Source organism: Lutjanus erythropterus, chromosome 13, assembly GCF_056507025.1.
Source record: "Lutjanus erythropterus isolate fLutEry1 chromosome 13, fLutEry1.hap2, whole genome shotgun sequence".
NCBI classification, from domain to species: Eukaryota; Metazoa; Chordata; class Actinopteri; order Lutjaniformes; family Lutjanidae; genus Lutjanus; species Lutjanus erythropterus.
In genome coordinates, this window is record NC_139329.1 from 35,288,065 (window position 1) to 35,311,795 (window position 23,731).

The 23,731-nt window shown below is 40.9% G+C and overlaps 1 protein-coding gene across 1 annotated transcript in view; it reads right to left on the minus strand.

Annotated features, from left to right (window-relative positions):
• peak1 (pseudopodium-enriched atypical kinase 1) overlaps positions 1-23,731 on the minus strand; it is a 149,541-nt gene that overhangs the window by 16,555 nt on the left and 109,255 nt on the right. Inside the window, exons 4-5 of the mRNA XM_084733784.1 lie at positions 14,045-17,568; positions 1,691-1,938 (exon numbers count right to left, since the gene is read on the minus strand). Of these exons, the coding sequence (XP_084589910.1) occupies positions 1,691-1,938; positions 14,045-17,433 (3,637 nt within the window). The 5' untranslated portion in view covers positions 17,434-17,568. The remainder of the gene's footprint in view (positions 1-1,690; positions 1,939-14,044; positions 17,569-23,731) is intronic.

The following is a 23,731-nucleotide window of genomic DNA, read 5'->3' on the forward strand; positions in this document are numbered from 1 at the left end:
TTATATAATACCGGTTTCCAGTCGGAAAAAGGCTGTCTGATGTCAAGAAAAGGTGGTGAAAAAATTCTAAGTACAGCGCAAATTAACAGCGACAGGCTGCTTCACCCAAAGTGTGTGAAGGAGTGATTTCTTTCCTGCTGCTGTCAGACTTTACAACCAGCACAGACCAGAACTAACAAACTGACTGCTATATTAACATATATGAACCATGCAATATTGATATTTCTCAACTTCCTCCACTGGTACTCCATCAAAGAAAGTAAGACTTCTTTTCCTGTTATTTCTACATCATTCCACTGACATTAAGAATAAAACAGCAACACAACAACACATACAGATTCTATTTCCTGAATTAGCTTCTCTGTGTGTCTGCTTTTCTGTGTCCATTTACCCTGGAAAGCTCAGGTTACACAACTCGTCTTTTCATTCCTCCTGGAAGTGTTCTTTATTTGCTTGAAAAGATTAGATTTGTGTACTACAAGCGAAGGAGTCGCCTCACACAAGCTGTGGAGGTGCCAGAGACTTTCATGCCTTTTGCAAACTGGACTTGAACATTGTGGTGTCAGACCAGGCAAAGACAGAATAATAATTAGTCTCAGATATAATATGAGGATAAAAGCTTTTCTGACATTAATAGCAGTACTGCGGTCAGCCGTGCAGTACGTGTTCTTGTAATGTGGTTATTAGTGTAACCCTACGTCTAACTCATCAATCATGTCATATGTAGTTTTCACATATACAACAAGAGAAAGGGCCAAAGGCAATGAGACAGAGAAGAATACGAAGAATACAATTATATGACATGTCTGCATGTATATTTCTGCATGTACAATAAATGTGCAAAAGCAAATGACCCCGATGACAACTGAAGAACCAAATTTGGGGCAAATATTTCCAACTAGAGTTGAAATAACATATTCCAAGTTCCATGTTGCAGGCTGTGGGTGACAAAATGTGTCAGGATTTTGAGTTCCATCTGTTTTAGCAGGGAATAAATTATGACTTGTCACATGTGGAGGTGTGCTGATGCTCGGAGAAAAGTAAAATCAGCTATTTAGGAGTGAAGCGAAGTGAAGTGCAGACAACGAGGACTGACGGATTCTGGAGATATTCATCCACTGACTCCACTTACAACAATGTGAAACAGAATCTCCGTACAGAGACAGATGATGCTGTCTTTTTAAAAAATAAAACAAAATCTGGGTTTGTTCTTTTATAAAAGCTGATATAAAAAACATGTATAATATAACTTTGTTATTGCTCTGAGGGATGGTGGTGCACAATCAGCAGCTTATTAAAATCTCCCCAAGTTTCTCACTGCCGTTTTTTCTAATGAGAATTATATTCAGAGCGCTAAGAGGACCCTGTTCTGTAAATTGCAGCCAACAGTATCTTTTTGCAGAGAGAAACAAACACATTTTGGAAGCATTATGGCACAAAATATCCAGGTGAAAATCAGTAAATGCATGGCAGTGGCAGCTCAAGTGTGCTGTCATTTTGTGGTGCGACGATTAGCAGAAAATCAGTCCTACGCAGAAGAAACACGCTCATTTGGAGAATAAAAGATTGCAGACTTTGTGGTGCACCCACTTACCTACACAGCACAGTTTAGTACACGTTTTAAGCTTCATAGCACTCATCTACACAAAGTTAAGAAGCCAACAAATCACGTTCTGTGTGTTGTTCTTACCCAGGTTGCTGTATGTGGCACTGCACTGGCTGGAGGCGGTAGAGTGGGAGTGATGGGAGTGATTCCCGTCCTCCTCTGGCTCTCCGATGCTGGCGCTGCCCTCGCTGGCGGAGGCTGGTGTGGCAACCTGGTTGGCATGGCCGTCCTCGCCCTCCCCAAGCACCAGCCCCAGATTCACTTTGGCAGGCAGGGAGGCGGCACCGGGCAGCTCCCGATCCCTGGCATTGCTGGCACCCGCTGGTACCTGGCTGCAGATGACAGAGAGAGGCATGGCTCGTTTAGTTATGAAAATGTGGAATACTTGCTCCATTAACGGTCTAATTAAATTAGTTTTCTTCCCTTTGTTTGTAATCTATGATCATATTTTTCCCACTGCTTGAGACTGTTCATTATTCTGTTGATGATCAGGTTTAATTCTGCATGAAAATATCTGCAAAACAAGTCATAAAAGCAGGATAATAGCAAGCTCTACTGTGAAGGGAGTTGTGTTTGTAGATGATAAATGGGCTGTTATTGATAAGGAGCTTCAATCTGTCATCATTCATTTTGTCTCTGACAGATAACTGTATCTAACATCTTAGGATACGAACAAAACACACAACAATGTTTTGATCTGGACAATTTTTTTTTTTTTTTACTTTCTCAAATCACTGTCTGCATCGCCTCATCAGCTCGCTTCTTTCTTCTCAGCGAGTGATAAATTGGAGCGAGTGCAGCTGTAAGTGGGGAGCTTTTGAAGCCTGATGTGTTTTATAGGCAGCTACACATATGTTGCCTGAGGGAAGGTGGAAGAAAAAGACAAAGCGGGTCAAAACGGTGTGTGATAATGTGTTCTGAAGATCCTCCCGCGACAGTAGGTGGTGATGATCTGAGGTATTTAAAGAGGTGAGATAAATTTAATCTAAATCTGCCACCTCAGATTGGTAATAAGGTGTGATGGTAAGATGACAGACTTAAAGATAAGAAAGGTAAGATAAGATACTTAATGAAGCTAAATACTGAGGCATTCTGGTTGTCCTGAAGAATAATGGATCACACTTTATTTCACAGTACTCTAATAAGATATACTAAGCTGCACTTTGTATTAAATTAGACAAAAGACTAGAAATATGTTTATTAGACTGTATTTATTTGACCCTCATGTGTTATGACAGAACTGTACTGCAAACTGAAGTATTATTCCCCACTTTTAGACCCTTATTACAGGGTAATTAGGGACACATTACATCAGAACTGTACTGTGAACTTATGAGAAGTCACATATCTGCTACTTCCCCGTTTAAATGTAATTTGTGAACCAGGTCTGACGAGTAAAGCCAAATTTATAGAGGCAAAAGATCTTGCCTATGAATGTAGCCAATATGTGATTTAACTTTAGTTTACCTCTAATAAAGTGTAATAAGAGTGTAATGAAGTGTGTAACTGCATAATAAAGAAAATATTACATTTATTTTTTGTCTAATTTGTTACAAACTACAGCTTCTTAGTGTTCTGTAAAGTAAAGTGTGTCTGAATACTGAACCAAGAAAGACCAAAGAATTAAAAAAAACAACAACAACAAAACTATGATCTCCTTCTCTGCTGACAGAAAATATTTAAAGTGCAGCAACACTGATGCAAACTGTCACCCCAAGAAAAGTGTGTGAGCATTACAGAGCGCGGCATTATGAACCACGATGCCCGTCCACTTTGTGATTTGTTGCGTTTTGCATCTCTGCTGTAATGCCGCTGTTCAGAATGACTTACAGCAGATGAACGCATGGCGTCCTCCATTACAGCAGGATTCCATATATTTCATAATGCACTGACAGAGGAAATCTGGGTCATATCTTACAGTTACTCAGGGTGTGTTATCACTGGAGAGATGAGACTGCAGCGACTCCAATCACAGTGTGAAAGCCCTGGGGATGTTATGAAGAGACTTGTCATATACTGTTGCTCACTGCTGCCAGAGATGCAGCTTGTACAGGCGATCTGTGCAAACACGGTGTCAGAAGTGACAGAACCACAATTTCCCATGGGGCCTTTGTGCATCCCAATATTATTGCTCTGCAAGAAAAAATCTTGTTTTGACATATCTGTCGTGGTCTGAAATCAGGTTGAATTTACAGGTATCATGAAATGTTTGATCACTGGTACTTAGTGTTAACCTGTTACTGTAATATCATAACTTTACCCAGTAACAAGTAGTGCAAGGGATTACTATTTCCAAAACTAATTATGTAATATTATGCTATACTTAATAATCCAACGAATGCTTTGTGATTTGTTTTTGGTCCCAGATGGGCTATATTGAGGAGATTTTGGATCAGTCAAACTGCTGCAGAAAAAGAAGTCTGCTTGCTACTTCGAGAGATAAAATGGAGCGATGAAATCTAATTTAAAGGCCACACTTTGATTCTACCACAGCCGACTTCTGGACAGCTAACAACAGAAGTTTTCTGATTATTAACAGTTCACTCAATCAGCAGTTCAACTATGGAGCGCAAACAGGCTGCTACAAAGTACGAAAGTAATATATAACAAGTAATCTAAGTAATTACTTTTAATTCCAAGTAATATAGTATTATTAGTACTTTTTAAAAGAATAAGTAAGCAAAAACTTATAACACTGACTGACTTGCCCAACATTGATAACAGTGCTATGGAGCATTTTTTTTATGGTGTGCATCCCTGTTTTGTTTGTCTTGTAAACATGCAGCAGGAAACGTAAAATGTAAAGATCAGTCAGAGCAGGAATGAAGAGCTGCTTGCAGGTTAACATGGTTGTAAAGAATGCAGGTTTTAAAAGCCTTTTGTTTATTTACAAGAAAGCTCCACAGGCCACCTTTATCAACAGATCATCTTAATCACGGACTGAAAATTCATCAACGAAGCCCGAATGCATCTTATACACAACCCAGCTACAAGAATAAATAACTGACATTAATTGCACTTTCAAATAATGCAAGTAAATTTATATTTCAGACAAATATTTCAGCACATTTAAACATTAACTGCAAGTGGTTTTAATTTTGTACCCCGCTGAAAGTACAGTAGATACATTAATATGGAGATAAATTCAAACACTGTTTCCAAAAGAGCTGCTAAGTAATCAGCAGCATTGAGTAAAACTGTTATATAGTGAGTTCACAGCAAAGGAGCCAACTTGTATCTAATAAATCTAAGTAAAATGATGCAATATAGCGAAAAAAAGAAAACACTAATGTTATTCCAAATGCAAACTTACAAATAAAGAACTAGTTGAACCAGAGAGTAAAGAGTGACTGTATCTGCAAAGAAACACGATGAGCATTTTGTTTAACAACGCAGCCTTTCTTCTTAATTAAAGTTAACTGCAGCATCAAGTCACAACCTGATTTCCTTCATTGTCACCTGGGTAACTGTGTCTCGCTGCTCCGCGCCGAGGAAAGCTTAAACAGCTGGTGTTTCATTGAGATCCACCTGGGATGTGTCTGCCCTTTTGATCGCGGTAAATAAGACACTCACAGCGGCCCGGTCACTGCCATCTGATCTGATAACAGTCGAGCCGCGGCCTTTCGGTGCGACCTGTGTGAGACATTACAGCCTCGGGCCACCTGGGTTGTGACCACCCAGGTTGGGTGACATTCTAAACTACTGTAGATTTCAACCCCCCACTGTAATACATAAAATATTAGCTACCCAGCTCTTAATCAAGTGGCTGGCCCTGCCATCTGTTGTAAATTTCAGATGTTGTTGTGGCATATTGTTTTACTGTTCTTCCATGGCCATTCTTAGTTTGAATCATTATCTGTCTTGTTCTTCTGCTGCTGAATAATAGCAATGTTAAAATTTAAAGTGAGCTCAAAGTAAAACAAAAAAGGTCACAGGAAGTTCACAGAGCTGGTTTCACAGCCGCAGGTGTTGTCCTGGGGTGGGGCGGGTTGGCAGCAATGTTTGTATTATTCTGAATCAGACGTGTAATTTCCCTTGACTGTAATTGTGACTAAACATGTTGCTAATATGACTAATGATTTATGTGATCATAGGAAAAAGTCCCTGTCAGGAACACGTAAAGCACAATAGACGGCTGAGATCATTTTTACAGCATTTAGCGCACTAGTAAGATGAGATGAAATTCTTCTTTCACTAACAAGCTGGCCAGTTATTCACAGCCAGTCATTAAGAGTGTAAAATCAAGCGCTAAAACCTTCCTGTGTGCCTTGATTATAGTTATATAAAGAGACATTTGTCTGAATAATCATTTTAGGCACTTGTGTTAGGTGTTGACGATATGTGATGCAGAAAGAAACATTGGATTAAGTTTAAAAATCACTGAAATTTGTGTATAAAAGAACAGTAAAACAGTAAAGAAAAATGGTAAAACAATTCCATCACCTGTTCTGATAAAAAAGGTATGCATCCTCAACAGAAAAAAAGCTTAATGACGACATGGACACATTCAAGTCAAGATATTTTTCAGGCAAACTGTCAGTGCTAGTACACTGAAGTGTTGGAGAGAAGGATTTCATGTAAAAGCAGTGACATTCTTTATAAGGAACACAAGCATTTGTGCAATATTTTGTCCACAAAAACCGAGTACTCGAAGAAAACAGCTGCTGATGTGTCTGTCTCTACCCTCGGGGCAGGAAAGCATCAGATCTGACATGTTTATGATCTGTCTTTGTAGACCATAAGCCCTCGGTGTCTCTTTTAAAGAGCGCTGATCAATAGCCTCTGAGTTGCCACAGTGCATTACTTTAGCACTTGCTGGCTTGCCAGCAGTAGACAGTTGATATAAAAGGCCCATCAAACTGTTGTGAGCCAACAAGGAAACAAAGAGTAAGTAAACTGTGAAAGGACGGAAGCATAAAGACTGAGTATAATTACAAATGAAACGGTATACAGTATAGTGCAGGGTGTTTAATCAAATACAGAATGTGAAGCATGAAAAAAAACTGCTGGTGGTCTGATGAGTAAATGTTAAACTCAGTTTCCTCTTTTATTCTTCCTCGTTCTGTCTACATGAATAGATGTTATTACATTCCTCTGGTTTTAACGAAACATTTTGTTCTCTATCTTACACAACTTACAGGAATCCTACCAGAAACCAACGTATTAAAAGTGCAGCCAGCTATAACCTGGTTTCTGCAGGTTTCAACGGGTTAAATTTAAGACTCTTAAGTGCTTTTTAAAGACATTGTGAATGCAATTTAGGACATATTTAACATCCATACTTTGCATTTGTGGTTTTTGGTTCAGTGTTGGTTTTATTTTGGAGTTCTTGACCAATACAACACAATACAATACATTTAAAACATTTTAAAGGAGCAGTATGTAAGCACATCCAAAAATGAGTACAGCCGTCCAAATAGCAAGCTGGAGTCACAGACAGTGTATATTAAATGTTTTGAACCCCCTTAATCTACAATCTATGGTTGAAGTGAGTTGTTTCCCTCTGCACCGTCTTCTCCAGATGCAAAGAAGCTGCAATAACACTGCAGGAGCGCAAGACAAGTCTGTCAATGTAAAGTTAAGCCTGTTATCCACCACTTTGAAAATACACACTCTAGAGTTTGAGTTCAGTGACTGCCTGTCACTTGCTCAATTTAATCGTTATAAACATCTACTCCGTCTGAAAGATTACTAATAATTTCTTACCACTCATAAACAGACAGTAACTCCTTCAGCGAACATTCTGCATTCATTTTAACTCCAATTAATGTGAAACAGCCAAACTAAAGCAGTTATTCTGGCCCAGATTATAAATTAATAATAAGGAGGACAAAGCAGCTGTGGTGCTAAAGAAGCGCGAATTTCAACTGTTTTCTTAATCTCCGATGACATATCATGGTCATTTTAGGATAAATTGCAGTTAATACATTACAAATCTCTTCTCTAAGGCCTAAAATTGAGATAAATGATGTTTTAAAGAATAGAAAACTACCCCAAATAGCACTAAATCCTAAAGAAGACAATCTCCAGCATGGACAAAACATCCAGCGTGGATACACACCTTGAGAGGCCCTTGAAATAATAAATACCTTGAAGGCTGCTACATGATTCAGTGTCAGGACCTGACTTGTTCAGACAGCATCAAGCTGCCCAAGTGCATTTCACTGTTTCTCAAAGTCTCTGCTGCAAGAAATGAACAATCACTGATCCAAAAGGCTCATCAGTTAATCTCAGAAACCTCTGGTCCACACTGAGTCAACAGGGCTTCAAACGGCCTGGACGGTCACAGGCATTTGCAGAAGTGAGAGAAAGAAAATGGTTTCAGTTCTTACCCACTGTACTGGCTCACACAGCTTCCCATCTGGAAACCTTGAATAAAAGGCAAAGCTGAATTCACATTCTAGGTAGAGCTGTAACTGCAGGCCGGCTGGCTGAGAGGGATCAAAAAGTCTTTTCCTGCATGTGTTCTTTCCTTGTCTGCCTCTGTTTCTACCTCTCTGACTGTTCTTACCTGTCTAAGGTAATGTGTGTTTGCCAGCACTGAAGAGCACGCCCATGTTAGCCAATAAAACCACTTCCAGTCCAAAAAAAAAAAGCCTGCAGGGTTAACCCCTCATTTGCCAATCAAAACAAAAGCTCTGCAGAATGACCTGTGCGACCAGTTCATGACACGTGTATTGGTCTGTTTACTCAGGGACAGTTCAGGCTTTTTAACATGAAAGTGCTTTCACTAACTGCGATCACATTTGCTCGGATGTTCTGTTTCATATAGAGAAACACAGTATTATTATCAGCACTAGTGATCAGTGCAAGCAAGTGGGAGTAAGAATGTGTTGACACATTTTAAATGGGTTTGTTAAATAATAAATAGCAAATTTGAGAAAGTGCTTTTGGTTGCGCAGTGTCCAATTTTTTTTAGAAAGATTTTAGAGCTCCAGCACTTTGCAGAAGCACAGATATAAAAAAGAAAACAATTTTCAAAACTGGAGGGACCATGCAAGTAAAAACAATCAGCAGCTATTTAAGAACACTTCCTATCCCTTGAACATCTGTTACTGAAACACTGTGAGGCGTTTATTCGCATTCCACAAACACATTCTTTCTGCAGACTTTGTCACATCTTCGTCTTCCTCTGCGCCACCGAAGGAAGCGCGGGCACCGAGGGAGAGGTTTTAAGAGCTATTTTGAGTTTGTGGGTCAACTCAAAACCATGTGCCGATACCTGAGATAAACATCAAATAGACAGCGGAGTAACACTGTAACCTACTGCCAGCACGCAAAGTGAATTAAATAGTTACTAATTGACAAGTTCACATGAATGTTGTAAACAGCAGGGTCACTAAAGAATGTCTGTAAAAGACAGAACGAGGCAGACTAGACCAAAGGTCAGACGCTTGAGAGTGTTCAAGTGTGACGTCTTTAATGAGGTCTGCTCAAAGTACCACGTGCTATTTATACGTTTGTTGCTGGACAGTATTAGAATGTGTCCAGAACTCATTCTAAAAGTGCTTAATCAGTGTTTCATGAAAATCTTCTAGTTTCAAGTATGTTGTTCAGAGCAGGGCTTATTAAGGGTGGAAGAAAAAACATGAATCGTGACTCTTTTTTTGCAATTCCTATATTAATTTTTTTTATTGCTGAATTGATGTTTTCTTAATATAATTAACTAGTTAGCTCCATGCTAACACATAATAGAAATTTACTGCTGATGGATATTAGCAGTGCAGTCACAGTAATAGTGTCATAAACTGAACCATTTTAATCCAAATGCTTATCATAAAACGACGTGCGTTCTCAGACTTTCTGACTTGTTATTCTGACATCAACACGTCACACTGACCAGCTACAGCAACATGGAAAGCAGTATATATGCAGTATATCAATGATGCTGAAGAAATAAATTCAGAAAGACTGCCAGACATGAGATTTTCATTCTTTTAGATATGACTCATGATATGGACTCTCTGCAAGTGAATGATTTCAACTTCTTCTCATGGTCTAGTGTTAAACAAGGGAACAAATATCGCAATAAATCATAATATGGAACTGCAATACTTACAGATTCACAATACATATCAAATTGGCAAGCGAGCCCTCCTAACCCTAGTGCTCATTTTCATTATGTGAAAGATTTTAAAACTAAATGACCTTGAATCCTTGAATAATACTGTACATTCACAGATATAAAGCAGATGATGCGAAGGCATGAGGACTGCGATGATTGCAAATAAAGAAAAATAATTAAATTAAATAGAAATTGACAAAGATAAAGGGGCTGCTATATTTTAATGTGGGAGTCTGCCTTGTAAGATGTCTTATCCTTTCTAACTGTAATGTATTGGTTCACATATCTGCATATTATTGGTCGGAACCATTGTTTGTTTCCATGACATACATTAAATATTGTTTTGTTTTGTGATGAGGCAGTAGGAGAGGGATTGTTGTTGGAAATAAATAAAACTTCAATTATGTTTGGCATCATATAAAAGTGAATGAATGCAGTTCAGTATTTTAATGCTGAGACAGATGTTCAGTGATGTACATTGCTCAACATAAACAGGAGAAACATTTATTACGAGGAATGCTGCATAAATTCATCTTCATTGCTGACATCAGCTCTGGAGGCTAAACTTTGTATTGGCCAGCAAGTTATTTTACTCCACTTTATCAGCTTAGCTTCAAGGATGCAGACAAAAAAAATTATTGTTTCTTCATTTGAGTAATCTATCATCCTCTGAGTAAGAACACCGACTTTGCTCTGATTAATGATTTGTAGGATATCCAACTTTTGTGTTAGTGTATTGCATCTTCTTCGATACATACTGTAAACCATATACCCAATTTTAGCACGGCATTACCTAGACGTTCCATATTAATAACAAACCTAGCACATACTTGATTCTTGTACCACTTGTTCAAAGTGAGAGAGGAGACAGGGACTTCTGGAAGAAAGAAAAGATGACTGGAGTTGATGCTAGGGAAGCTAGAAAAGAGACAGAATGGGGCCAAGCTCTTGACAGGATGGAGGAGAGAAATATTCAAGAAGTGCTTCAGGCTCAAACGGGGAAAAATGTGGAGGGAAGGCGTGGAAGAGGAGCAAAAGTTACATGAAACAGAGAAAGAGATGATGGGAAGCCAAGTAACCCAGAACATATAGTTAATATAAAGGGTGGTGGCGATACAAAGAGAGTCGAGGAGAGTCGAGTCAGAATGTGACAAATCAGGAGGGAAGATGAAAGAGAACATCTGAGCAAGTAGTGCTAAACTTTATGTTGTTTATGTTATGCCTATCGATGGAGTCTGCCCATCATCAGTTGTTTGTTGTTTTTTTTGGGGGGGGCAACATTTGTCATTTTAATTTGCTATTTTAATAATTTACAGAGTGAGACTCACTTCTCAACCATGCGCTCTCATTCAGCCACACAGTACACACCCACTCAGCTGGATGATGAGCGCACCGAGCTGGAGGAGGCGTAGAGCCACGCTATTTTCACATTCAAATTGACCAAACCAGAGATGGCGATCGTTGGGACGCGTGGAAAGACTAAGAAAGACAGTTCTGGTGAGTTTTACACGTTTATCTATTGAGTTTGAATCAAGTATGTTTTACAATAAGTTAACGAGGCAACATGTATGCTTATATCTTTCTGTTTAATAATGAAAATAAGTGTAAGAATGTTTCATTGATACTCTGAGTTTGTGTCGTGTATTGAACGCAGTGAATGCACGTGGTGTCAGTAACCTAAGTAGCTTGCAAACATATCCCACCTCAGACTCGCAAACAATTCCAAAGAGCAACTCCTTTTAATAATGCGGGAGGCTGCGGGATGAATTTTCTGAAACACATCAAGATCCTAAAGGACAATTCTCCAATACAACCACAGTTAAAGTCCAGATGCTGCAAACTGTCTGGTTTCAGGGAGTTTTCTGTGCTTAATAAGATGTACCCTCATACAAAATAGATTGAAATATGCTCAGAAAAATAACAAACACTTTAGAGAGTACTCAGCTTAAGTGGCACTTTATTACCATGGAAGCTTTCATATAATAAAGGGACATTTTCTTTTGCCTGCTGCCCAGTCGCCACTTTCACAAAACATTTACTAATGAGTCACTTTGTACACACTGAAAATATACCACGTTTGCAACTTGGCAAATTAGGATATGAGTCTTTCTAACCAACTGACTGTCCCAGGTACACATCAGGATGAGTCAGACGATTCATTATTGACTCACCGACTGTAGATGGGGACGGATCTTGAAGGGAAACTGGCACTTTTCACATAAATGTCTAGTCAGTCGTGACAGTAAATGCAGTCAGCTGAAGCAATATATTCCTCAGTGTGTGCTATATTGATAATATTGATAAATCTGAGTTCTTCTGTTCTTCAATCTGTTCTTCTTCCTGCATCGGTGACATCACTGGGTGTTAATAAGAGCTACACACTATTTCAGCTTACTCTCCTCCTCTGGCTATGTAGGAGGTGTGTTAGATGAGTATTTTTGTCACCTAACACTTTGGCCAACCAAGTAATAGTTATAGGCTAGAGTGGTGAACAAGGCTAAATGGGCGTGGGAGTCACAAGCTTGCCAGCAATGCATCTTGGTATACGCAAGCTGTGCTGCGTGGCTCTGTGAGCTGGAAAACTCTGTTTTCTTGGTCGGTTTTGCACACCCTGAGCAATTTACTGCTTCAATTGACCGTATCTGCCATCAACACTGATCGGACATCCACGTGAAAAGTGCAGAATTTTCCCTTTAAGTTGAAATGTATTTTCCTGCCATCAACAAACAGCACAGTTTTAATATTGTGCAAAACACTGCACTACAATGATTAACACAAACTGTATTGGGGATGTTTTCAGCGTGTACTATCCAACTTGAAAATGATTAGTGATCAGTACTTCATATTATTATTCAATGCTTTCAGTTTACAGCTCCCCTGGTGGACGAGTCTTTGTTTGGCCGCTGCAGCAGCCATTTGACTGATTACCGTCTTTGAGCCTCTCTGGGCACACAAACAAGATTATAATTCAGAACATAAAATACAGTTTTTCTGACACATCTGGGTTATCTTTATCTGGCATCATTACTCACACGGCAGGAAACTTACCCCAAAATATGAAAAGGGCAATAGCAGGTCAAAGACAAATAATGAACTTATAATGCAAGAATACAGCACTGCCAAGTAGACTGATTACTGTGTGTGTGTGTGCGTACGGAGAGCGAGGCTTTGATGCAATTTGAAAGCTAAATGGAATATGCCATCTAAAGGATTGATTAATAGAGTAAAGGTTGAGCTGGCTGCTGTCGGATGACTTGTAACACACTGAGGTTCTTCCCGAAGGGAGAACCGCTGGGCACAGAACCTGCTGTTCAGGTAATAGATGGCATTAGAGAAGAGGCCGCGTAGGCTTTAAAGTCCACGCAGTCGGCTGGGCAAGTGGGCAAGCAGACATGCCAAATTAAGATCAAACACCTCTAGAATCTGTGATGAGGGATCTGTATGATGGGGGGAGAAGCACCCCTGGCACTCTGGAGGAGCAGCTGGTAAAGGTTGAGCATCTTAATTTTAAGCTGGGTCCCATGAATGCTCTGAAGGAAATGAGTGTCGGTAATGGTGTTACGGGCACCGCATGCGAAATAATTCATTAGATCAGCAAGAGGTCATGTAGGAACATGCAGGAACTTTGATAAACTACAAGTCTTAAAAAGTATAAAAGCATATTCAAATGTATTTGTGTAAAAGTAATATTCACTGAGCTGCAGATCAAACTATAAATCACTTCTTTAAAGAGGTGAGGTCAATAGATGCACAGCTGCACTCTATCAGAAAACAGAATGTAACTAACTAACTACAACTAAATCAGGCAACTCACTGACCAACTGGGCAAGTGGTGAAAAAGAATTAAACTATTTTAATAAGTTATTAATTGTTAAAGTGATTTTTCATGCAAAATGGCAGAAGCCTCTAAGGCATGGCAATTTCCTAGTTTTCTTCATTTATTATATATCATATTAAATTGAATATCTTTGGTTTTTAAACTGACAAAATGAGACATTTAAAGACACTGAAAAACTGGGGGTTTTGACTATTTTCTGACATTATATTAATGTTGCAGCCCTCGACTTAAAATGGCAATTAACTTTAGATTTTGTTGTTATTTCATGACCACTAAAAAGAAAATGTGTATCGAGCCAAGTAAAAATTAGCAATTAGATTTCTGACTGATGTGCCCAAAAACCCCCTATTAACTTTAAAACATTAATAAAGGTTTTAGTTTAGCAGTTTGTTTGTTTTTTTTCATCTGACGGTGTTTTGCTGAAAATCAGAGAGAGTTTTAAAAAGAAGTCTTATTATGATGTGCTACTGTTACTCTGGGTAATATGGTGGTGTCAGAGCAGTGAAGAAAAGTTTGGAAAATCTTGGACAGATACCTGAAATCCTTGTTGATAGGATCACATCCAGTGGTGTGTGAGGGCGTTGTTCGTCCTGGGCTCACAGGTCTGGGTTCCTTGCTCTCGTCAGGCGTCAGGAGCGCATTTTCTCTGTACTCCTCCACTCGTAGCTCTCCTTCTCCATCACCTGGTGTGCTGCCGCTTTCCGGTTTGTAGGTGAAGATGATGGTTGGTTTCTGTGTGGGATCCTCTGGTTTGGCCTCGGCGAACCAGTGATGATGTTGGACTGGTGGTGGTGGGAGCATGTGAATGACTGTTCCATCGAGCCCCACCAGCTTGCCTTTCTCCTTCTCCCTCTCTGCCCTCTCTCTCTGCTCATCTTCATCTTTCCGCCGACGAAAAAAGCTCTTGAAGGAGATCCAGCGTTTGGGTTTGGAGCTATCGGCTGAAATGCGTCTCCCCTCTCCACCTGGACTTCCTTCACCATCACTGGGTCGTCCAGGAGAACTGGAGGCAGAACTCTTGGTCCAGTTGCCAAAATGCCTCTGGAGGATGTTAGAAGCATGGTAAGGGGAAGATGTAGATCTAGGAGGGGGGAAGGGGGCGTTGGGCTCTGAACGGGGGCTGGAGAGTGGGACAGCAGCAGACGCACTCTGGGATTTAGACAAAACTTTCGAGGGCGTGTCCTTTTTGGGCTTGGAAAGACAGCCATCAGCTGTGGAAAAGAGGGACTTGGGTCGGGTGAGGGTCTCCTTCATGGCATCAGGTGGGAGGGCATACAGCTCCTCAGAATTGAGGGTTTTGGTTTGTGCTGAAGGTGACTCCGGAGGAGACTGGGGAGGGTGGATGGAGGCCACAATCTGTAAAAGCACAGCACTGGCCTCCTCCTTATGGCTTATCGCTGTCCCAGGAGACAAAGCTAAGTCTGTATTATCATCTTTGTTGCAAGTAGCATCTCCACCTGTCTTGCAAGTGCGTGTAACAGCATTGGTTGTGGGGCTGGTTTTAGGCAGATTTGCAGTAATGGCAAGGATGGCGGGGGAATTTGATGATGCAGTGGGTGAGAGGGCCCCAGCTGTGGAGCTCATCACAGTGCTTGTCACAGTGCTAGAGTCTGTAGTGGTTCTAGGTTGTAAATTTGGTGCTTTTGACGCTGCTTCAGGTGGAGCTTTTGTCTCTTCAAAAGAGGCTCTCTCTGATGTGCCTCTACCAGAGAGAGTTTTCTCTGTTGAGGAGGACTGGACACTCTCAGAGGATCCAATCTCTTCGTAAGTGTGGCTGGTTACCCTGCTACCTGCCCCTTTTGGCTGTGGCAGTTCCCCACTGAGTCCCAAGAAGCTCTTGTACACAGCTAGGTTGTCATACGCGCTTGGATTGATAACAATAGGTACCTTAACAGCATTCTTGGAGCTGCGGGCATAAGCTGGCTCATCTCGAATAATAATGGGAAAGGGGGGCATGCCTGCATTATTGAAACTGTTAAACTTGATCTCCGATAAATTGGGAGATTTCACAGGTACAGTTCGGGAGGATGACAGCCCAGCAATGGGAGAAGTGGGAGCTGACTTGTGGCTGCAGTGTTGAGTAGGGATGGAGGGGCCAGGATTACTCCCAACTCCTAGATCCACTTTAGGTATCTTTTGTCGAGGACTTGTGCTTGATGTCCACACTTCTTGGTAGCGTATGCTCCCTGGTTTCTTTCGGGAGGTACCTGACAGAGCTACAGATGTGGGTGATGTTGGCATCACAGGAGAAGTTGGAGAAACAGGGGAAGTTGGAGATAAGGGCTGACCTAATGGAGTGCTACAGAACGATGTGGGGCTAGAAGGCATTGACAGGTTTTTGGGTTTTGGGGTAGAGTCTGGCATCTGTTCGTCTTTGCTGGCCATGGATGCTGACACGTCCACAACAGTGTAAGGCTTACAGATCAGAGACTTTTCCAAATTCACTACCCGGTATGGTTTAGCTTGCTCCTCTGTGGGACTAAAACTGATAGTGACTGGTTGACCTGGAAGGGCCTGAGGCATTGGCATGCCTTCTCTGCCATCCTGATCTTCTAATCTAATGGCCAGGACAGCCTTGTGTGTTTCAGTCACCTTGAGTGGACTCAGTGCTCTGTGGACGGGCTCCTTTTTTGGAGAAGTGCAGGGAACAGGTGCCTTAGACGATGTGGGAGACTGTAAGCCATTTCGAAGAGCACATGGGGCACTGCTTCCACTGCTGGAAGTTGTTCGAGAATCCTCTGGTAGTGATGACGATGATTCCGGAGAGGTGGTAGATTCTGAATTTGACAGGAAACCGCTGCCTTGCATGTCATGGGGCCCATAGGGAAGCAAGGCTCCATTGGAGTCCATGGAAGGGTATCCATTCAGGATCTCATCATAACTGTCATCGTAATCCACCGCACAGATTCGCTGTAGTGAGCGATTGCGAAGTGGCACAGTATTCCACTTTTTCCCCGCAGCAAAGGGCACCGGAGACAACGTGGCAGCACGGAAATTTGCAAATCGTGGCTGGCCTCGCATACGAATCTCCATGGCTAGTAACTCTTCATCACTTTCATCCCAGCTCTCATGTTCATCATCGTCCCTTTCAGTCTCTTCCTCCTCATCGTCCTCATCCTCATCATCTTCACCTTCGCTGGAAAACTCTGGGTAGCAAAAACGACCACCCTCTGTGCTGATGATCTCATTGCTATCGCTAAGGGATACACGTTTCTGAGCACTGCCACTACCACCACCACTACCGCTGCTTCCCATGGCTAGACAGCTTGAGGCAGGTAGGCCTCTTTCCAAGGACCGTCGGTACGAACTACTGATTCGTCCCCAAAACAAGTCTTTGGAAGCAGAAAGGGGTGTGGGGCTAAGGCCAGGGCCCAACCCAGCAATCTCCTTTAGGACATCCGTCAGTCCACTGCTGTTGTTATTTCCACTAGGGGTCCTTGGGCTAAGTTGCCCATAACCCTCAATCTCCTCAGTGCCATCCTCTCCTTCGTTGTTGTTGGTGGGCCCACCAGGCCTTTTATTGTTCAGTCCATTGCGATTCCAGACTGTGAAGGCTGATGTTTTCCCCTGTTCTATCACATTTGGCGGTCGTTGCAGGTTGCCATCTGAATCTAGTCCTGCAGAGGAGCAGGGCAGCATCATAGTGGGCTTGACAGCAATGGTTGGCTTCTTAGCCACAGGAGGACGGAAGTGTCCTGAGCGAGCAGTTCCGCTGCCAGTCCTCTGGGAGTTGTTGGCAAGGTTGGGGTTGGCTCTGGCCGCAGCAGGAGGTGGATTCTGTTGCTGAGTTGTTGGAGGCCTCTGTTCAGAAGGCGGCTTCCTTCCACCACTCTGAGCCAGACAGTGCAGACTCTTAGGTTTAAAGCAGTTCTTGCACTCGCCTGGTTTCCACACGTGCTCGGTGAAGGTGCTGCAGGCAGACATGGCTGCTGGTCCAGTGAGGCAGCCGGCTGGGTCAATGGACAGGAAATCCCTCCATGAAGCTACGGGTCACTGGTACTAATTGTAGTACAACGATGATGGGCACTTGTCAACCCTCAAATGCAGGGGATAATGGCCCTGAAAAAGATAACAGGAGAGAAAGGTACATATTAAAATTTAAATGTATTGTGATTTAATTTAAGACATTTATTTTATTTAACTGCACACAGAGATGAATTAAAGTAAAGAGGATACACTGGGGCAGAATGAGGAAAACTGAAAAATAAACTGTGTGAGAGAGAGAATGAATTATGAAGGCAGTGCTACATAAACTCCAGTAGGTGGCAAACTTTCTCCACTTAGCAGCCAATCTATACTGTGGGGTAGTCAGTCATCTGTCTCCTCCTAACCCTCAACTGGTCATGTAAGACTCGAAAAGCAGAAGGGCAGAAGTGAAGGGGATTAAGAGAGCTTATTTCTGAATTGCTGTTCTGTGTTGTTGTTGGCCGTTTCAGCCAGGCTTAGGTGAGATAAATGCACTGATATTGTCATTGAATCAAAACCTCAGTGTCCTAAATCCAATGAACTAGATCACTTACATGGAAAATGGAAATCAAAAGCACTTCAGCTGAGTTCACATGCACTTAAGTCTGACCAATGGCATGGAGTTTATAAGGCTCATATATTTATTATGAATTCTGAAGGAAGCGCAGCATTAACACTTCTTTTGTTTTCTTTTGGCTCTGCATCCCAGCAAACACAGACCTGAATTCTAACAGAACTGGGAGTTGTGTTTGTGACTGTGTGAGTTCATTCTGGATGAACAGTGTAGGACAGATATCTTATTTGGATGTGAATGTAAACAACCTTGAATCCGTGAACTGACAAATTGCGACAATCTTGCAAGGATGAGTATTTGTGCAATGAAATTTTTAAATGGCAACTAAATCATCTGTGTTTTTTTTCTTGTTTAATGAGTCGATCAACCTACAAAAGAAAAAGGTTTAAAAATTCACACCATTCAGTCTCTGTAACAAAACAAAGACTGACATTTTAAAACTTGGGCACGAGCACCGTCTCGGGTTATCGGCCTCTGCACATAAATATCAGACACATCCTGTTTTCTCGGCGTGCCAGGTCACACTCTGTGCCATCAGGAAACCACATCCTCTTTTTTAAATTACACACTACACTATTTTAAACCCTCCTCCCAATCCATCACACAGACAGAACCCTTCAGATAAAACCTGAAAGGTGCAACAGTTATTTGATGTTCAAATAGAGTTGTGACTTCTATCATCTAAAGATATTTAAACGAACAGAGAGATGGGATTAAACCTCTTTGTGGAACACTTGTTAACGCACTTGTTTTTGTTTAAGCCCCACTTCAACGCAAATCATGAATCTAATGCAGGCAGAAAGACAAAAGAAAATCCATTAGCCCAGTATTCAAATTTGCTTTATCCCGACTGACCAATCCACCCTCTCACAACCAATTACAACAAGCACTTGAATACCACATTAACATCAAAATCCATGGATAATAAGTGGTGCGCTGCTCAAATAAACAATTTAAATCAAGCGTTACATGAACGCCTGTCTATCACACAGGAATCTGTATATTACATAACCTGGTGCAGTTTTCACATCATTTATATTCTTAGGAAAAAGAGTACCTCTGAGAAGATAACCAATAACCAAATTACATGCCTTTTCTTTTTACCTTTATGCATACAATTGGGATATACTACTCATCATAAAATTGCACCTTGAACTTTGCCCCCTTGCTCACATCTGCTGCACTGCAGCGCGAAATTTAGACGATAAAATATACTATTTGAAATGCAGCTTCAGTGAGATGCGTCCTCCGCAGTGCAGAGGATTGTGGGTCTGAAGAGTCAGAAACACATACTGCAAAATGTGACTGGATGCAGTAGAATAAAGTGAAAGTGAGGGAAACATTTCTAGTTTGTGTATTCTGACCAGAGTAACTGTAGCACTGTAATAAACTATGGTGCAGGCCAGATATAAAACTGGGTACTAATAAAGTAACTTTGCATATCATGTCAAAAAATCATAGTTTACAGTAGCATGGTGAGTGAAACTATAGTAAATTAAGGAACACTCAGTAAAGAAAAAGGTCCAACTTCAATTGTTCGCCTCCTCTTTTTTCCACACAACTTCCTTCTCTTTCTTCCTGCTTGCCTCTCTTTACCTTTCCACCTCATTCCTCTACACTCTCCTCATTTCACTCTTTTTACTCCCTTTATTTTTCCCTCTCACTCTCTTCTCCTTCCTCTCCAATCTTTTATAATAAGTACTATGCTAGTAGATGAAATACTTTGCTTCACTTTACCCTTGCTATCCTCAGTTTTATATTTTATCTCAAAAGCATTGTTTGGAATAATCAACTGGCAGATTCTGTAACCTTAATAATGTCTTCACCTTTCCTCTTCTATCTCCTTCACTTGTCTTCCTCCTCTCCTTCCGCTCCACTCTATCTGGCTTGAAAAGATGTTTGTGGTAAAGCGGTGGATTCTTTTGACACTTGCTTGCTTCTAGCGAGTTTTCCACAGTATAAAATATAATTTAACTTTGTGGTCAGTCTTAAATGCACAGTAGAAAACACTGATGTTTCAAGGCACAGCTCCAGCCAGGGACAGGCCACTAAAAAGGGGAGGGGGGACTGTCCCCAGAAAACAGGGAACAGGTCACCATACTGCGTTTGACATACTATGCAAGGGGATATACTCAATCTTATTCTGGCATACTAGATAGGATGGTGGTATGGGTATCAGAACACACTCAGAGTGAGATGACACTGCAAATTTACTTGCCAAAGAGCTCAACATACAGTTATTATCTCTGCCAGTGAGACAGATCATGTGATCATACTACTAAATCCATCAGCCTGACATTTTTTGTGCATATTTATGATTGCATGCTCCAGGACCTCTCCTGGTTTCAGAGATTTCCAATTTTTGAAACACAATAAAAAATCTATATAAAACCTACAGTTCTCTCAGCTTCTCTCAACCAGCCCATAGGGGTTGCATGTCATCAGCTAAGGCTTACCTGGCATTAGGGTTGGGACGTAACTACCATAAAAACATGTGACTAGTTACAATTAAATTATTTATGTAATTGAATTACATAATGAATGCAACTTTAATCCATTACAGTTACTAAGAAACGATATTTAATTAAATTACAGATTGATTACAGGGTTTTCCATCTCTTCTGGTTGAAATATGGGTTCAAAATGCTTCTACAAACTGGCTCTCCATCTCTACAGCTCCACTATAATATATTAAAATAAATGTTACCTTAATGTTACCGTATGTGTGACGACTCTGCCCTTTTAAAGGGTGACCCAAACCTGCATTTCATCAAATAAATCTAGGGCTATGACTCACTGTAGGCTTGATATCGACAGGGGCGGGTGAATCTGTCTTCTCATCCATCTAACAAGGTCACCGATGTCAGATCCTGTGCGGAAGGATGTTACCATGACAACACCCTGTACCTGCCTGCCCAGGGCCAGACACAATGAAGCAGGAACTCTTGAATCAAACTTTGCTGACCAAGCCCTGATGGGCGGGGGGAAGATTTACCCTGCTACACCCCACAGGCCGCATCCTCACAGGAAACAAAGACTGTAATTCAATCAATATTATTCAAAACCTGCCGGTGATGTGGCACATAAGCAGGCACCTTAATTTCCAGCCCAAGCCCAAGAAAAATGAATTACGGAGTCCAGTAAGTATTTTTCCATATATGGTTCTCTCTTGATGGAACAAAAGCAGTATTTTGTTCATTTACAACAGCATCAAGAATGATTTTCTGAACTCCAGGCCCCTGTCCTCGTTGAAACAAAACAGGATGAAATAAGACTTTGTTTTGCCCAGCTGTAATGCAGCTGTTGCACAAGAATTTTTCATACGAGGAAGAAAACGACAACAGAGAACGGCATAAAACAAATGGTATTAACATGGATATTTCAATAGTTTTTTGCACATGGAGAAAAAGCTGAATTGCTTTAATGAGATCTACACCAGACAGACTTTCTTTTGTGACTTTCGTCGCTACATTATTCCTTCCCTGACAGACAGCGGAAGGGGTGGCAGGGGGAACGGTTTTCTTTTGAAATCAAGATAAAGCCTCCTTATTGTGTTTACTTTCTTCAAGGCAGCTCGATGGAATTATGAAAAGCAGCTCCCAGGCTGCATTCTAATAAGATAATTCAGTTTTTCCCGCCTTTGTGTTTCTGATCACGCCTCTGAGAATCAAGAAATATCTGATATGCATATAACCTATGTCACATACGCTATTCCACAAACAGAAACCCCAAGTGGTGGAGGTGACGGCATATTTTACTTTTCCCTCAGCCACCATTAAAATTCCACTCCTGTTTTGATTTCATTTTTTCTCTCCCTCCACAGTGGGGGCTGATGTGACACTGCCACCACTAGCCGGCAAAATGTACTTATATTTTAGTTTCTCATTAAGCCGAGGGCAAAAAGTAGTGCCATGTTGTTACTGACAAGACCCCACCACATTTAATCTGGGATGACAGTTGTGCCTCGGGGACACCAACAATACCATCTGCCCAACAATCCTTTCCTAAACCATGCAGTCCGACATTTTTAGTGCACACAGCTCGCAGTGCGGGGCACATCATTAAAATATGATAACTCCAGACACCATAGAAACAAGCAATCCCTCTTGCTTATGTAATCATCTTTGTCGTTTTTGTTTGAACATGAAAATGATTCTATCTGTGGTTATACTCATTGCAATATAAGTGTTCCTACTCATGGCCATCAGCCAAATAAAGGGCTGCTATTTCTGTTACTTTCATTATGTAACAAATATTACACAACACAACTGAAATATGATGAATAACAATACAGCAAATCAGGCTCAATACAAACACAAAACATTTTTAGTACGACAGACAGGAAGTGTTCCATAAACACACACTCAGTCAGACTATACTATGAAGATAATTTGGGATTGTTTGCGGTTGGCCTGTGGCAGGCTTATTCAATCAGGGGCCTGTGAGCTGAATCTTTTTTTTTATTGGTGGGTTAACGAGACGCACAGTGGAGACACGTATTGTTTTTAAAAGTTTGAACTGATTTTAAGAGTCAAACTGAATGAAAAAAGATGTTAAATGCATCACTGACATTGACCTTAGAGGCTGCAGGAGAGCGCCAGCATCTCAGGCCAAAACAAACGCATGCTTCGTTTCCTCAGTAAAGCTGGGGGGGAAGAAGTGTCACCTGAACACAAGCTGCTCACAAAACTTTGATCAAACTGTCAAACTAGGCAGGACTGATCAAATATAGATCAAGGTTTTGTTAATTCATTGCCTATTTCTCGCTTAAAATGTTTTAGTAGCTGTTAAGTTGCAAATTGAGAAAGACTGTAACCAGGTGGCTGCCATTTTGGCTCTCCTGTCTAGAAGGTAACTCACGAAAGAGCTTAAAAAAGTGATAATTTTATCCCAAATCAGGATCTTTCCCTAACCCTATCCATGTGTTTTCTGTCCCTAAATCTACAATGTGCACAGAGAACAAACAATGAGCCTCATGCAAGAACCAGAACGAACAGATTTGTTCTTAAGTGGTTTGTGAGAGTGGCTCATCTCGTATTTCGAATTTTCTTCCAGTTACAAAGCCAATTTATGAGGTCCAGACCTGTGTTAGAATCATACAGTCAGTCTGCTGTTATCCAAACCAAAGGTTTTTATGAATTTTTCTGTTCTTTTGTATGTTTTTTTCCAATTGTTTAAACTAATTACATGTAGAAAAATAGAAAGTTGCATTTTTTACACATCTAAATTCCTAACTTTACAGGTGGACAGAGGAAATGTAAATGCATGACCCTATGGTGCTTTACTTTTTTCACATCTGGCCTTTCTAAAAAAAAAGTAATTGAACAGGCTCCTCTATGATATTGGCAGTGTCTTATCGATCCGGTCTTGGCGTGTGTCCACAGTGTGACTCTGCAGCATCTTTGATTAGAGAGATATGAAGCAGCGCTAAGACCCAAACCACGGGAGATTGTTGGGAAACAAGGTGCAGTCGTACATATTTTCTCTTTTCCTTCGGATTCTCTTTCCTGTCAAATATAATTGAAACCTATTAAATAAATAATTAAAGCTAACCACCTCTAATTGTGGACAAAAATCTGCTTTTACCTTGCATGTCTTCAAAGTTTAAAAATTCATAAAAACATGCAGGCTATAATTTGTCTCCATTGGTGAAACATTCTCATTTGCTGTCTGCTTAGTTAT